The 17334-nt window shown below is 37.3% G+C and overlaps 1 protein-coding gene across 1 annotated transcript in view; it reads right to left on the reverse strand.

Moving 5' to 3' along the window:
- The window catches only part of rad50 (RAD50 homolog, double strand break repair protein), a 30497-nt gene extending 19492 nt beyond the window's left edge, over positions 1 to 11005 (reverse strand). Inside the window, exons 1-15 of the mRNA XM_016480429.1 lie at positions 10903 to 11005; positions 10552 to 10706; positions 10337 to 10420; positions 9143 to 9294; positions 8386 to 8571; positions 7505 to 7709; positions 6883 to 7011; positions 6228 to 6393; positions 5642 to 5835; positions 5229 to 5435; positions 4783 to 4965; positions 2916 to 3073; positions 2043 to 2218; positions 1319 to 1556; positions 247 to 436 (exon numbers count right to left, since the gene is read on the reverse strand). Of these exons, the coding sequence (XP_016335915.1) occupies positions 247 to 436; positions 1319 to 1556; positions 2043 to 2218; positions 2916 to 3073; positions 4783 to 4965; positions 5229 to 5435; positions 5642 to 5835; positions 6228 to 6393; positions 6883 to 7011; positions 7505 to 7709; positions 8386 to 8571; positions 9143 to 9294; positions 10337 to 10420; positions 10552 to 10680 (2397 nt within the window). The 5' untranslated portion in view covers positions 10681 to 10706; positions 10903 to 11005. The remainder of the gene's footprint in view (positions 1 to 246; positions 437 to 1318; positions 1557 to 2042; positions 2219 to 2915; positions 3074 to 4782; positions 4966 to 5228; positions 5436 to 5641; positions 5836 to 6227; positions 6394 to 6882; positions 7012 to 7504; positions 7710 to 8385; positions 8572 to 9142; positions 9295 to 10336; positions 10421 to 10551; positions 10707 to 10902) is intronic.
- Positions 11006 to 17334: the final 6329 nt, after the last annotated feature.

The following is a 17334-nucleotide window of genomic DNA, read 5'->3' on the forward strand; positions in this document are numbered from 1 at the left end:
ATATTTTAAAGATTCCTAAAAATAAATTCTTCATTAAGCTACTGTATGATTTAAGAAGTCTTGACATTAAGAAAAATTATAAACTTGCAGTGCTGTGTATATTTAACAAGAATCACTATACTGCATTATTCTGTGTGTTCTAGGTGATAAATAAATCTTTAAAGTATATGTTGTGATTGTACTGATGTGCTGTATTTGACTGGATTGTATTTTCGGTGTTTGGACTGACTGGAAATGAGCTCAGACCTGATAGCGATCCATGAGTGATATGTCCTGCAGACAGGCCTTGGCTGTTTCTTCCTCAGACATCAGTGTGCAGAGCAGTGTCTCCTGCTCCTCAGTGTCGCCTTTCAGCTTCTCAATGTCTCGATTCACACGCTGGAGTTTATTTCTGAGCTCTGGCAGCTCTTTCTCTTGGAGCTCCGTTATAGACTGCCTGTCAGTACAGGAGATGGACATATTAGAAAATGATTCATCAATATCTTAAGCTGTCTTAATATGAATCTGATGAATGGATGAAAAGGTAAAAAGGTAGATGGATGGATGAAAGGATAAATAGGTGAATGGATGGAGAACAGATGGATGGATGATAATGGATAACACGACAAATAGATGAATGGATGGATGGATGAGGAGTAAACAGATAAATAGTTGAAGGGAAGGGTGGATGGATAAAAAGGTGAACAGATGAATGGATGGATAAAGGGTTAAATAGGTAAATGGATGGATAAACAAAGGGGTAAACAGGTAGACGGTGAATGTAGGGGTAAAAAGATGGATGGATGGACGAATGCATTAAGGGGTAATTAGGTGAATGGATGAATGGACGGATGAAGGGGTAAATAATTGAATGGATGGATGAGTGGGTGGATGGATCAAGAGGTAAATAGATGAATGGATGGATGGGTGGACGGACGGATAAATGGATGGATGGATGGATGACGTGGTAAATTATTGAATGGATGATGGATGGATGAAGAAGTAAATAGGTGGATGGATGGATGTAGGATGAATGGATGAGTGGATGGATGAGGGGTAAGTAGGTGAACGGATGGATGGATGAAGGGGTAAATGGGTGAAGGGATGGATGGACAGATGGAAAGTTGAAGGAGTAAATAGGTGGACGGACAGATGGCTGGATGAAGGGCTTAATAGGTGGATGGACAAAAAGGAGTAGGATGGATGAATGTATGGATGGATGAAGTGATAAATAGGTGAAGGATAGATGGATACAAAGGTAACGTAAAAGATGGAAGGATGGATGAATGGATGACAGATGAAGAGATGAAAGAATGGACAGAAAGACATTAATTATTGCCTGATTGGCTTCAGTGCGATCATTTCATCACGCCTACGCTCCTTCCTCTTCAGGTCATGCTCAGTGTTCTTTAGTTTGTCCGGGACGAGCCGCAGCTTGGACTGCATGTCATTAATGACATCCTGGAGCTCTGCCTCTGACGGGAACACACGCTGACATACAGGACAGCAGGGCTCGCCCTCCTCCGTCAGCTGACTGATGAACTGACTGTACACGGCTGTCGCCCCCGCCAGCATGGCTGCTCAGAAAAACATCCAGTCCAGAGAAGAGAATAAGACACTGAGAATCACATTAAGAACAGACATCTGAAAAAACTGTAGATGTTCTGAACTAGCACACATACAGGGTAATGCAACCGCTACAAACGACTTAATCTCAGCTGTGTGGGTAACATTAACACCTACCACATTAGAGTCCCCAGCTTGCTACCTCATTGCTACAGTTATTGCTATACAATGAGTAATATTAATCCTGTTTGGCAATAAATACTCATTTAAAATAAAGCAGGCCCACACGGAATCTTCATCTGCAAAATCCACAAACTTAAGCAAATTTCAAAGGCCATCATTCACTGGCCCTTGTGGGTTTGTGTATACTTTGGTCTGAAACGTATATAAATTCTGCGTCATTCTGAAGATTTTCCTCCAAAATTAGCACATACAATGTACATGCATATTTGGTGTGGGTCTAAAATGTTATGTAAGAGCTGAGCACACTTCTGTACCTCTCTGTTTGGAACACTTCTCCAACTCATCCTTCAGTTTGTTCAAGTCTGATTCAAAGTCCTGACTGCCACACACATTAAAAAGTCTCTCTTCATAACTGGCCAGCTGCTCTTCCTTGTGTTTGATTTCTGCAGTAAAGTGAGTCTTCTTCTGTTCACCAGATGCAAGCTCCTTACTATAAAACAAAAACAAACATTTTTGCTCAAGTTGTCTAGCAGTGCTAGTTTACATTTCATTTTTCATACTTTTCAAGCCTGAAACACAGTGCATTACAATAACAGGGCAACATGTTTAAATCCTAAAAAAGATGTTTTAATATTATTGTGAATTAATTCACCACTGTTAAAGTTACTGTAAGCTGGAGAAAAATCTAATTTATTGTTTTTATTTTGGAAGTAAAGCATTTGGAAAATTGTACATTATTTTACATATAAATACGTGTTTTACTGATTTTTTTCATGTACACTACTACAAGTGCAACTCTTTAATATGAATTAGTGATGTTTGTCTAGACAGCCCTATTCTGCCAGTCTGTGTAAGCTAAACGGCCCCATTTGAATACTACATTGCGTGTTCCACTGCCTTGAAGATGACCTATTCCTCAGGAATCCGGAATCAAAACTGCGTATGTCTTGAAGATATTTATTAAGTATGTGGGTGGTTCTGCAAATGTCAGTATTTTCTGTTATATCAAGGTCAGTGCATGTGCATGTGTTGCTTATCACGTAGACATTTAGATTCTGTTACCGGCACAAAATATATTTCATCCTTACAATAAAGATCAGTGTTTATGGCATGCTCTAGCTTATTCTAATAAACACCTATTATACAAATGTTTGTAGAAAAACAAATTGCTGAAAAGTGTGACAGACTTTATTTTGCTAAGCCGTTCTCTGGTGGAGTTGATCTCTTTGGTTTTGGAGTAGATCCAGTCTTGTAGCTCTTTCTTGCTTGGGAAGTGTCCCAGCAGAGACACCAGCTCGTCATTATGTCTCGACTTGATCTTCCTCACTTGCTCCTCTTTTTCCATCTGGAATCCGAAGCAGAGATAAACGATTTATTTTCTTGTTGCATAAAATTGTCACTTTCCCAACCCCTGTCTGGCATAAGCACTGATAATAAAACTACTATATATAAGCATATGCCTAGTATTTTTCAATAAACATTTCAAATAGTGGCATGCTAGACTGTTGTCACAGTGTGTTCTGACTGAATTCTGAACATCTGACAATAGTAGTAGATAATTTGGGTATTCCTTATACAGTATATAGAATATCTGTATACTGAGTAAAGTATACATATTGATGAATTTGTAGTAGTATTGAGGTATTCCATCCTGAACAAAATATATATATATATATATTTAAAAATTATGAACAAAATAGGACTGAAAAACACTTGCTTTATATTATAAACACTAGTATAAACATTTTCTGAAGGAATTATTTCATAACGTGCACAATCTACAGAAAAGCAAAAAATAATGATTTGAAAGAAATCAATGAAATTATATAATCAATTTATAAATTATATAAAAAATATTGTATCAAAATAAATCATTTTGATGGCTCAAGCAAATCATATAAAGCAGGGGTGGCCAATGTCGGTCCTGGAGAGCCACAGTCCTGCAGAGTTTCGCTCCAACCCTAATCAAACACACCTGAACCAGCAAATCAAGGCCTAAGTGTTACTAGAAAGTGACAAGCAGGTAAGTTTTTATCAAGGTTGGAGCAAAACTCTGCAGGACCGACGTTGGCCACCACTGATATAAAGACATGTACTGACATCTAGGTGTTACAGTTATATACTGCAAGCAATGTGCTGACGTACTAATACACATCTATTACTATTAATGATTGCGTGGCATGGTATCTGGTATGGTGACCCAGTAGTGCACAAAACAACGAAAATCGAATCAAACAAATATAGAGGATATGTTAAAGCTAAGGACTTTATACCACAGGTAATGGTCTAATGAAACAATTTTTTTTTTAAACCATTAGCCAAGTCATTTATATAGCTATGCAAATTTAAAAAGCCTGGTGCAGTAAAAGCTGTTTAAAATGAGTAATATTGTTAGACAATTAACTCTAGTATGAAGCCCAAATTTTAACTTGAAATCATCGTTTACGTGGCTGTGAGAAACAGCGCTATGAAATGAATACAACGGTAATAATATGTGCGAGTTAAGAGGGTTTTGTTAGTCCATTACCACTAGTATAAAGCTTGCATGTTGATTTTGCGCACCTTTACAGAAAGGCAGCGGCTATTTGCACTAAGTGAAAGTAGCATATTTTCTTAGCAATAGATGCTATTTACACTAATTGACAACAGAAGTATTTTCTTAGCGATCTGCTGTTTACACTAAGTGAAAATAGCGATAGATTCTGTTTACACTATGTAAAAGTAGCAGTATTTTCTTTGCAATACGTGTAAAAAGTAGTTCAATACTATTTATTCTTATAAATAAATAGTTATAAATAAGCTTGTTTCCATGGTGTTGCACCAATTTCATTGTGTTGTGGAGATTTTGTTGCGTTGTTTACATTTTGTTGTGTTGTGCACTACTGGGCCACCATGATCTGGAGATTATTAGCTGTATCCTGGATGGTTTCTGTTCAGGTCTTGCTGTTCAGATGTGCTATTGTCCAAAGACGTTTATTTTGTTTATGTTTGTTGTATTTGTTTTTGGCATAAAAGTGGGGATTGGGACAAAAGAGTGATGGCGTGTGAGCTCACCTTGGTCTTCTTGAGCATGTCCATCTGTGTGCGTGCCGCGGTGTGTGTGTTGAGCAATTCCATCTCCTGGTCTAGCCTGCGCTGGGCCTGATCCAGTTTAGTTTTCTCCTTCTGTAGTTCAATTACCTCTGCCTTTAGACTGTCCACCGTACAGGCCTGCACGGCATTATCAAGCTCACGCTCCTATGAACATACACACACACACACACACACACACAAGTTAAGAGACATATCTACAAGCAATACAGATGCCACCACTGATGTTAGTTTTGTTAGATGCAGATTAGTCAGACATTTCTATTTGTTTTTCTCTTTACCGATTTATTTTGAAATTTAGCCATTTTAGTTAAGGAATCAGTTGAGGAAACCAACAGAACATTGATACAAATACATCTGCATGCTCAAAGCAAGTCATGCGTGGTCTAGTGCAGTAGTGCAGGCCTAACCGCTTTCTGAAGTTCAGTGTCCAGCTCTTGTAGTCTGCTTGAGGAGCCCTCCAGTCTTTGGAGGTCAGACTTGATGTTTTTCAGTTCCTGTTGTTTCTTGGCCTGTATGTCTCTTTTCAGCTCAGTGGTTCTCTCTAGACCTGTCTTCTTATCTCGGAGATCATCAATGCTTTGCTGCTTCTGTGCCTCTTTCTCCTGCATATCATGCTGAAAACAAATTAAGAAATTCTTACAAAAAAATGACAACATGATAAAATACTAATACTGAACTTATAACTGATGAATAAAAAGTTTCATGACTATCTGATTTAAGTCTTTTCCAAGTTAACTTTCTCTTAAATAAATAAACAAACACAATTATATATATAATATAATATAGTTAGAGTTATTATAAAGTTTTACTCAAACCATACCATAGTTCGGTTGAGTGCCTCTGAGTCCTGGTCCAGTCTCTCTTTGACTTGTCTGTGGAAGCTCTGGAGCTGTCGCTCGTTAAGAGGGGTCCGGTCATAACCCTCCAACTCCAGGGAAGATGCTAAACTCTTGACCTGGGTGTCCCTCTTTTTAATGTTTTGTGTGTGCCTATCTGCCTCCAACTGCAGACGGCCTTCAAACGAACAAAAAAATGTATGATAAACAGCTCTGAAAAATAATAAACTTTGTATGTGCTGCTAAAAGGCCATATGAGCAAATTCACTTTGGTTGTTCTTAAATAAAAGATTTGCCATATTCAAGTGCTTGTGTGTTTAAAAACTTTTTTGCCATTTAATCAAAGGAGTAATGAACAGATCAATATTTGTTAGTAGCAACCCTAGTGTACTCATACATGAACCTACCAAAAAAAATCATGGTTTTGCCAGGCTGTGTTATAAACTAAAAGGACATAATTTTTCTTCTAGTGACTCTTTTAAATACTACAATCCACTACAATCCACATTCGTGGGTATTTAGGAAACTGATGTCACACAATCACTGATACATAAATGGAAATCTGACCACCTTGCTCAACTAGCAGGTCAGATTTGATGCGGTTCATCCTCTGGCACTCTCGGCCAGCCCGTTCAAGCTCACGCTGGCACTCCGTAAGTCTACGTTCCTTCTCCTTCACAGTCCTCTGGTGGTTCTGATACATGTCCTGCAGCTGATCATCTGAGCCCTGAAACACCTAAAACAGCACAATACAGAATCAGCGTTCCTCAATGAATGAACAAATGGTGTGGAACAAGGCTTTGTCTTAGGCCTCTTGTTTTTCTAGATATACACGCTCCCGTTAGGTGAAATTTTTAGTAAACATGGTTTTAGTTTAACCTAATGATCGAATAATAGATAACTGTCGCTCTTCTTTAGTACAATTTTAAAAAATTGAAGAAATCTTTGGGGAGGGGGGGGTGAAATTACATCGAGACATGACTCTGACTTAACTTGAATTGGAAGATAAGCATACAAAAGCAAATCCCTTGTTTCAACATCAAATGAAAAGTGTCAGAAGTATACCAAAAAGCATCCATTACTGAACATCCTGTACATGTTTTCTATGCAAAACACTTCCTCTGCTTTCATACGATCATTATCTGGCATTTATGACTAATACTGATAGTAGCGAAACTTTCACAACTGATTTTTTTGTTTTTGTTTTTTAATAAACTTTGGTTACCTGCTCCATCTTTTCCTCTAGTTCCCGGTTATCATCCTCCATCTGTTTCTTCCTACTGTCCAGAGCTTTGATGTCATTATCCAACTTCATCACTTTGCTGAGGCTGCAGTCTATGTCATACAGTCGATTCTGAAAATATGGAGAAGGTGTTTTTGTTGAGTATACATAACATAACTGCATAAGTCTATGGGCTAAAATTCAACTGACGTGCAGTCACAGATATGCATTTTGACCATTTCACAACAGCTCTGAACATGGCTCAACTATCTATTGCTTTTAACTCAATTGTTTCCTAATGTTCTGTCATGTTCATGAACATAAAGTCATGTTCTGTTTGGCTCCAAAGTTTCAAATAAATAATAATTATATTAAATAAATAAATTAATTAATTAAATGAGCTCTCACTGACCTTTCATTTGTAAATAGGGTTGCAAATTTCTGGAAACTTTCCAACAATTTCCAAATGTTTTTAGAGTGTTTACAAAAAATCCTGTACGGTTTCCAAAAATTCTGGAATATTCCACCACTTTGCAACTCTATTTGTAAAGAAGGGGAAAAATCCCATGGCATTTAACTTTCGAGTCAGCCTAAAAATTGGTGTCACAAATTCTTTGTGTCTCACCTCCAGTGGGTCAATCTGACTCTCGATGCGTTGGACGCTCTCTTTAGAGGAAGACAGCTGAGCTTCTTTAGTGGACAGCAGCTCTCTAATCTCTTGGGCTTTATCTTTGTTCTGTTTCAGGTACTTGAGCTCCATCTGGCAGGTTTTGACAGTGCTGGTCTGCTTCATCCTCAGCACCCGCAGGGTCTCCAATACCTTTATGTACCTTCAAGCAAAGGTTTTGGTTATTTTCAGCCATTCATCTGTGATGCTACCTTAACATGCGTAAAAGACAACATAGGACAAGCCAGTGTTCAAGAAAAGTAACTGAATAACTACTAATTTAGTGTAATAGGGTTTTAACATATAATTAATTTCAGTTAGGCTGGTCATCAATATATTTACAAAGACATAATTACACAATTTCACAAATTAATCAAAGAATGAATCGTTTCATTCACGTCCACTGTGTTTGTGTTTTTTATTTTTTAAACAAATCAGCTAAGTAAAGATTTAGTATCTCTCCAATAACACATAAATAAACACTCATTTATCGCCACCAACTGGTGTAGGCCTATAGAGTCAAAGCTTTGTTGGCATGATTGTTGAGCATTTACAAAACATACTGTATATTGTGTAGATATTACAAGAAGAACCAATTTTCCTAGATATTTCGAGATAAAATGGCTTGCTGAACACATACTTCATAACTTAAAAAAAAAATTAATAAATAAATAAAAATCCCGCCCAGTAAAAAAAAAAACTAAGCTACAAAAACAAAGGTAGCAGAGGATGTAAAATTAAAAACTAAAATATGATGCAAATTGTGGACCTAAGGAAAAAAATAAAAAATTACTGAAAAATGAAGCTTCAGTGAGAAATCTGTTGTCCAGATAAAGTACCTTGTGGCTGAGAAAATCTCATCAAACTTCTGCTTGAGGGCCTTTCCTTCACTGAGAGGCCAGTTGGACTCCTCTTGGTGGCAAAAGATGACATGGTTGATAACAGCCTTGGAGACGCCCAGTGCTGAGATCATCTCACGGTCCATTTCAGCACATTTAGAGCTCAGGCTCACTTTCTCTCCATGCCTGACAGCAAGAGAGGGCAAGACATATTAATGTCAAATGATCAAATGTGGTCCTTCAAACAGGGACCATAATGTACATATTACACAGGCCAAATGGGAGTAAAAATTTGATTTTTTTTTATTAAATTACACATTAAATTGATCAAAAGTAACAGTAAAACATTTTTAATGTTACAAAATATTTATATTCCAAATAATTCTGTTTTCTTTTCTTTTTTTATTCATTAAAGAATCCTGAAAAAAAATATATATATATGTATCACAGTTTCCACTAAAATATTAAGGAGCGCAACTGTTTTCATCATTGATAAAAATAACAAATGTTTCTTGAGTGGCATTCATGTGACACTGAAGACTGAAGTAATCGCTGCCGCAAATTCAGATTTGCCATCACAGGAATAAATTATATTTTAAAATATACTAAAATAGAAAACAGATGTATTAACATCTCACAGTAGACTGTATTTTTTTATCAAATAAATGAAGACTTTGTGAGCATAAGAGTCCATTTAAAAATATTTAAACAATCTTACGGACCCCAAATAGTAGTGTATGACACATGTTCAACCTACTTGACTCTTGTAATGACACCCTCAAGAGTTTTGAACTCCGTTTTCTTGCCCTTCTGTGTGCTTTGCATAGACCTCTGGACTGCCACAGGATCGCCATTCACGTCTCTAAACTGGAGTCTGATCTGTGCTCGTACATCTGTCTCATGAGCATCCTACAGCAGACCAACATTAGCATTAACACTCTATAAAAACAGAGTGTCACCCTGCCCAGCTCTGCCAGTCCAATGTTCGCAAGTTTGCAAAAGTTGAATAAAGGCCCGTTCACACAAAGGACAATAACTAAGTTATACAAAACTGCTCTAGTAAAAGAATATCAGAGTACACACCACAACTATAACGATAATGGCATAGAGGAATGGTATCGTTATTAATAGCTTTCTTTTTTTTTTTCCAGCTGAAAAAAAACATTGACTGCCAATCAGAATCAATCCTGCTTTAAAGAGCTTGAGCATTGTGGCTGTTTATAATAAGCAGATCTTTATTGTGCATGGGCATGGATGCTAATATAGTTATAGTGGGAACGGGCCTTAAAGGGGTCATATGATGCGATTTCAAGTTTTCCTTTCTCTTTGGAGTGTTACAAGCTGATTGTGCATAGATAAGATCCCTGAAGTTGCAAAGACTAAAGTCTCAAAACCAAAGAGATATTCTTTATCAAAGTTAAGACTCTGCCACGCCCCCCTAAAACGGCTCGTTCTAACACGCCCCCACATATCTACCTCACTATGTGGCAATATTAGCATAATGCGCCCAAATGTTCACGCAAAGAAAGAAGGCGTGGTTTCAGTAACCGCAGTTAGTGTTGAAGCAGCCATGTCAGGGAGACGCTGTGTGTTTCTAGGCGAAAGCAAAAGCACTTTATTTGGTCTTCCGAAAGTAGATGCATTTAGGAATCTTTAAGATTACTTAGAACAGAGCGGCTATGCATTTTATGGACGACCGTTTCGTGAACCTAGGAGAGGAGGTAATTCTGACTTTGCTATGACAATCTGGTGCTTCTGAATCAGCGACTGTTTTGTTATTAGTTTAAGTATTTGCTATTGACTGTTCAAATGCAGAGTTTTGCGCATCATGTGTGTGTGCGTGCGCGTGTGCGTGCGTGTGTGAGAGAGAGAGAGAGCGAGAGAGACCAGCTTCATCACTGGTGGACACATTTGCAGTTTGTTTATTGCATTACTCCCGTCAAGCACCTACTTTGGGATCATGGACAAATGTGTTTCCTTTGCTTCCTGGGGGAAAGTCTCCTGAAGTAATGTACTTGAGACACTCAATGATGGTCTGCAAAGAATATATATATATTAAATATTCAATGATCAGTTTTTCGTATGGCTTATGTGAAATATATATATATATATATATTTTTTTTTACATTTCCTCAGTATCATAATGACTGCCAGCAATATACAAACCGTTTTTCCAGCTCCATTAGGTCCCACAAGGACCGTCAGAGGGCTGAAGAAGGTGATCACTTGTTTGTCTTTATCCTCAACTCCAAAACTTCTTACTCCCAGGATACTCATCTTTTCAATCTTAGACATTTTGGACAAGTGCTTCGACGTGTAGCCTAGAAATTATATACAATTAAGTGCAGTGAATTTAATTAACGTTAGATAGTACAAAATAACTACTTAGACAAGTGGCATATACAGTTTCATAATACATTCCTATAATAATGCAGTCGTTCTAGAATGCTGCAGTGCTAGCAAAGGTGTAAAAACATTAACATTGATATAGAATAGCATAGCGTTTTATTAGAATACCTCACACAGGATAAATAAAGCAGTAAACTCCACGTAAACAGAAGTTCCGGTTTGTATTGACTGCACGCACTCAATCGTGTGTTTCCCGCGTCGACGCAGTGACGTGCATCCGCATTCAACTCACCCTCACCTAAAACTACAAATCCCAACACGCATAGCGGTCATTTCCATTTAACAACGAATAAATTAAATACAAGTAATTATATTTATAATTACATAATATTGCAAAAGAAACGATATTCACTTATTTCCTCCGAAGCCCCAGCTGTGACCACACAAGTGCGATTTAATTTAATTAACGTGTCTTGATTTTACTGAAGTACTACAGCTGAATAATCAAATCGGGTATTTTGTAGTATTACTCATATTATTGCCCATATTGAAACAGGATTTGCTTAAGTAGTAGTTCAGCTTATGAAAACATATAAAATGCGTATGTCATGAGCTGCAACTTTCCTGAGGAAACCGCCTTGTTAGTTCAGTATATTAAACATTAAAACTACCAAAGTTAGGTTTGTAAATATGGCCCTGAAAAACATTAAGCATGTGTGAAATGGTCGGACTGTTTCACTCTTCAAGGATTTCAGAGGCTCAAGGTGGACCTGCAAACCTCCACACACAATCGCTCAGATCAGCACAACCTTCCTTCTCATGCTGATTCTTGTCTGTAAGTACTTTAAAGCTGGATATACGTGTTGTAATTCAATCCTGACAATGTGGAGCCGGAGAAAAGTTTGACGCGTGTTCTTTGTTGGTCAGTGGAGTCACATTTTTAAATCACGGTGGCTTGTCAAAACGACAAAAATATCGTTCATTTGCTACAATTTATAATTTTTTTTTATATCCAAATATATCGTTTAAAATCACCGCGATTTTGGCATATCCTGTTGTTTATATTCACATTTATCTGGAGTGCAGATATCTTCAATTGAACGTTTATTGTCGTTGTTATACCACATCCGTCCACTTGGTGGTGGTGTTTCGCTGCTGTTTGATAACTGTAAGGACGTTCAGTTTAGTTCTAGGTAGGTTGCAGTTTTCTTGCAGGTTTATAGAAAACGGAGATCATCAAATCGCACTTAATATGAAAAAGAAGAGACACTATATATTTGATGGCATTTATTTAGGGCAAAGCTTAATTTTCAGCAGCCATTAGAAAACAGTCATTTTAAATTGAACATAAATTCTAGTAATACATAATATTATGTTTTTGCTGTATTGCTTGATCAAATAAATGCAGCCTTGGTGAGCATAAGAGACTCATTTTAGTATTTCAAACACACACACACACACATGTCTGGTTTGCTATCCTTGTGGGTACTCTCCATAGGCGTAATGGTTTTTCTACTGTACAGACCGTATATTCTATTGCCCTACACCAACCCTACACCTAAACCTACCCCTCACAGGAAACTTTCTGCATTTTTAGATTTTCAAAAAACTTCATTCTGTGTGATTTATTAGCTTGTTTAACCGTGGGGACCTCAATTTAGGTCCCCACCGTGACACGAGTCCCCATGAGTCTGTGTGTAGTCAGGTTTAAGTCCCCACCAGGATATATAAACCAGTACACACACACACACACACACACATGTCTGGTTTGCTATCCTTGTGGGGACGCTCCATAGGCGTAATGGTTTTTCTACTGTACAGACCGTATATTCTATTGCCCTACACCTAAACCTACCCCTTACAGGAAACTTTGTGCATTTTTAGATTTTCAAAAACTTCATTCTGTGTGATTTATTAGCTTGTTTAACTGTGGGGACCTCAATTTAGGTCCCCACCGTGACACGAGTCCCCATGAGTCTGTGTGTATTAAGGTCTAAGTCCCCACCAGAATAGAAAAACAGGCACACACACACACACACATATACAGTATATGCATGCATGCATTATATATTATATATGCTGTTTTTCTTTGTAGCATTGCAGCAGATGGGTAATGGGGATGACACTATACGTGAGGCACTTTATCACCTTCGAGATCTCATGGATTATACACATCTCTTCACATTTGTAAGTACTATGCTTTATGAACATATTCATGACATCTTATTTCTGCATTTATACTATAAATAATCATTATTTTCTGCATCTTTTAAAGAACATGAATGTGCTATACATACCGAATGTGCATATTGAAAGCGGGGAGGTGAGTTTTGGGTACCTTAACAGGCCTACAGAGAAACAAAAAAAAAGAGAAATTTGTATGTCGAGATGCCATATATTTGAGCAAGACTGGGCCTGTTTTCTTTCAGATGTGCAGCTGTAAAGAGTTAATTGCTCAAGAGCTTCTGAAGACATTAGTTTCAGCAAAAATCACCGATCAAGACGCTGCTGTTGAACCACGCACTGCCCTTAGACTCTTACAGCACAATATCAGATTTCTCCTTCAGAATTCGGTAAGTGATTTCTCTCATGTGTTTTGGAAGTTGGCCGTATGATATATTCAGGTATGTGGATTTCTATGGATTTACACTGGATTTTTTTCTTTCTTCTCTTTATGTTATTTTGCAAGATCGGAGAACACTGTCTAAAAGACAAAGTCATGGTTCGCAAGATTAATTGGAGGATTGACCAAGAGTTGATGTTCATTCGTCGATGTTTCACATTTTTCCAGGACTGGATGTCCAAATGCATAACCAGCAGTGACTTTTGATTCATTCACTTTGGCTTCTATCAAGTTGATTGTATTAAGTAACCATTTAAATATCTATTACTTTTATAAATGGCTTGACAGTATGACCTAAAAGTTGAAATCTAGTATTGATAAATGCTTTCAACCACGTTACTACGTGATTTGTTTCGTAATATTGCAATAAATAATAATGTGTGACCATGACTTGGGAAGCTTTTTTTTGTCATGCTTTCGATGCACTTTATTTATTTAGATAACTTACTGGTAGTAAAGTTGGCACTGGAGGACACTGTCTTTTAAACTTACATAGGCTGCCACTTCATTTTAACACACTGTGGGAGAACAAATGAGGTTGGACATGATTCGATTATAGTAGTTACTTGATTATATCTTAAAAACAAGACAAATTAACATTTTATTAGTTTCTGATTCCAGTCCGGCTCAGATTGCTCGATAAACTTGTGTGATAATGTCAGAAATCATATATATATATAATAAATTTTTATAGATCCAGAGGAAGTACATCATGAAAGCAAGGTAACAGTTCAGCATTCATCAGTGTGTCAGTATGGTGTCTCAGAATTCTTTTGTTTCATAATCATTAAAAACAACAGCCCTGCAGCCAGCACATACACAGTTCCTGAAACAAAAGTGCAGGCAGGTGAAGTGTGGTACGTGGGCAGGAAGTTATTTTGAGGTGGGCTGGGAAGCAAATCAGCTGGATCCATGGGGAAACGGATGGTTTCTAGCAGACACTACACAGCTCTGTTACACAAAAGAGAGACAGTGAGAGAGGAGGCAGCTCAGCACTGATTTAACAAGCTTCAGCTAAGACAGATGTTATCTTTCCCTGCCCTGACTCTACATGGGGAGATATTGGCAAAAACACAGAGGAAAAGAAGAAATCCAGTTGATTGTGTCATCTTACGGTCATCTGACAGTAAGGTTCAATATCTACTGAAAAACAAGCATTGTAGTCATTCGTAAGAAGAAAAAATACAATATTTGTGCTCACCAAGTCTGTATTTATTTGATCAAAAATACAGCAAAAAGCAATATTGTGAAATATTATTCCAAATGTTTTGTATTGTGACAAGCTGAATTTGAAGCTGAATCACTTTCAGAAATCATTCTAATATGCTGATCTGGCGCTCAAAAACTTTTTTTTATGATTAGCAATATTGAAAACAGAGATGCTGAATTGTTTTTTTATCATTATAAATATATTTTTTATGATATCCTTGCTGTCACTTTTAATCAATGTAATGCATTCTTGCAGAATATTAGTATTAATCTTTTTTAAAAAATGTTATCCCATTCACTGTTTTTTCTCCCTCTCAGTGCAGTACTGTGCTAAATTGATAAACATTTGTTTTTGATCTCACAACCTTGACTGTAGATTCTCAATTATCTGATGATAATTCAGCTCTCATCGTTTGTTGCAAGTATCAATCAAGTTATGTTCAGAATGGTATACTGTCATACCATCATACAGTTTCTGAAGTGTGCTGTATGCCCTGTATATTATGCACAGTGTATGAATAATGCATGTACAGTGCATTGACAGAGAGATCATATGGAGAGGAGACACTCCTCATATATGAATCAAAGGATATTTTAATAGTAAATATGACATCTGTAGTCCCGCCTTACAGTTAAAAGCAATAACGTTTTGAAAGAGGCATCACAATGCTTAATATGTCAACAGAATAGAATGTCCCGCCTTAAGTTATAGAACAGTGAATAAACCAATCGTCTCCTTTTTCTAGAATGCACATGTGCATTAGCTATAGAGGCCTGAAAATATAATTTATTTGCATGATTTCAGTGTAATTAGAATGTAAACTTTACCAACAGTAGCTTTTGGTCTTTCTTCTTTCAAGCTGTACTTCCAAGGCTTGAAATAGTTGCCTGGGGCTGTTATAAATATGGCCACCAAGCAGACTGACTTGCCATAAAGGGGCTTTGACAGTGCAGTAGTATTCCATTCCAGTAGTCCGTTTTGCATAAAGCAGAATATCTTGTTCATGTCTCACACCGGTGGCCGAGAGCGTTCCACATGAGGTGCTACATACTAGCTAGGGATCAAAGAGCAGAACCCCAGTGAGTTCAGAAGATGAGAGGAGATGTCTGTGAACTGGGTGAAACTTCTGCCAGCACTGCAAGTCCACCTGAATAACTTTTTTTTTTTCGGATATATTGGTACTTAAAAGAGAAAAATCCTTCAAGGTGTTGACTGAATGAGTTATAAGTTTTTTTTTTAAAGCTGGGGATTTTACAAGAAATGGAGTCTTGATTTGTAGTCATTTTATTCCTAATGGTAATGGTTGGATTTTGCTATTCAGTAGATCAAACATAATGTATGAAGCCTTGTGAATTATAGCTCACGGTAGTGCAAATGTCTTTAAAGGGGTCATATGATGTTGCTAAAAAGAACATTATTTTCTGTATTTGGTGTAATGAAATGTGTTTATGCGGTTTAAGGTTAAAAAAACACATTATTTTCCACATACTGTACATTATTGTTTCTCCTCTATGCCCCGCCTTTCTGAAACGCGTCGATTTATACAAAGCTCATCGGTCTGAAAAGCGAGGTGTGCTCTGATTGGCCAGCTATCCAGTGTGTTGTGATTGGCCGAATACCTCAAGCGTGTGACGGAAATGTTACGTCCCTTGCCATGTTGTGATGCCTTGTCCTGTCCGGAACGACGAGACAAAAACATTAAAACCCATTATAAACGAGGCATTTGTTGCATCCAGTGGGGACATAATTATGGATTATAATGATTTAGGCCCAATCCCAATTCTATTTTATACCCCTTCCCCCGAAACAAAGTAGTTTCACTTTCACAACGAAACACTTCACGACATGGCGGCAGCAACAATACTACAGCGATAATAAAAGTTACGCCTTCTTTCTTTGCGTTAACATTTGGGCGGCGTTATGCAAATCTTCCCACATAGTGACGTAGATACAGTATGTGGGGGCGTGTTAGAACGAGCCGTTTTAGGTAAGCGTGGTTGACTCTTAACTTTTATAAAGAATATCTCTTTGGATTTGAGACTTTAGTCTTTGCAACTTTACAGATCTTCTTTATTCACTAAGAGCTTGTAACACTCCAAAGAGAAAGGAAAAATTGAAATCGCATCATATGACCACTTTAAACTTAATCTTGTAACTCATCCTGCACCGTTTGTGCTATGCACAAATTGTCCAGGTTGTTGAGAACCAATTTTAGACAATAAATTGGGCAAATATGGCCGAAAAATCAATCAATCAAACAAACAAACAAAACAAAAATACTTATTTTGAAGGAGGGTTTAGGTCTCTTTGACTTTGGGCCAGTTAGCAACCACCTAACAACGGCCTAGCAACCATACCCAACCCAGGCTCACAGGCTCATCCTGTGGCAACATTTCTTCTTTGTTGCTTCTTGCACATTTTGCTACACTTTAAAAGTCGAACGTCTAGTGAGTGTTGATAAAAGCATGTTTAGTTTTATCCAAAATGGATAAACATGAATCTGCCAACGTTTTATTATGTTGATTGCACATATCATGGCAGTTCGGAAATGAAATGTTCAACAAGTGCCCTTAAAAGGTTAAGTTTGTATCAGCTGACTTAACTGTCATTCTGATGGCACCCATTCACTGCAGAGGATCCGTTGGTGAGGAGGTGATGTAATGCTAAATTTCTCCAAATCTCATCTGATGAAGAAACAATTTTCAGCTGATTTTCATTTATGGGTGAATTATTCCTTTAAAATACAAACTAAAAAAAAAAAAAAAAA

Source organism: Sinocyclocheilus anshuiensis, unplaced genomic scaffold (assembly GCF_001515605.1).
Source record: "Sinocyclocheilus anshuiensis isolate Anshui unplaced genomic scaffold, SAMN03320099.WGS_v1.1 scaffold289, whole genome shotgun sequence".
In the NCBI taxonomy this organism is placed as follows: domain Eukaryota; kingdom Metazoa; phylum Chordata; class Actinopteri; order Cypriniformes; family Cyprinidae; genus Sinocyclocheilus; species Sinocyclocheilus anshuiensis.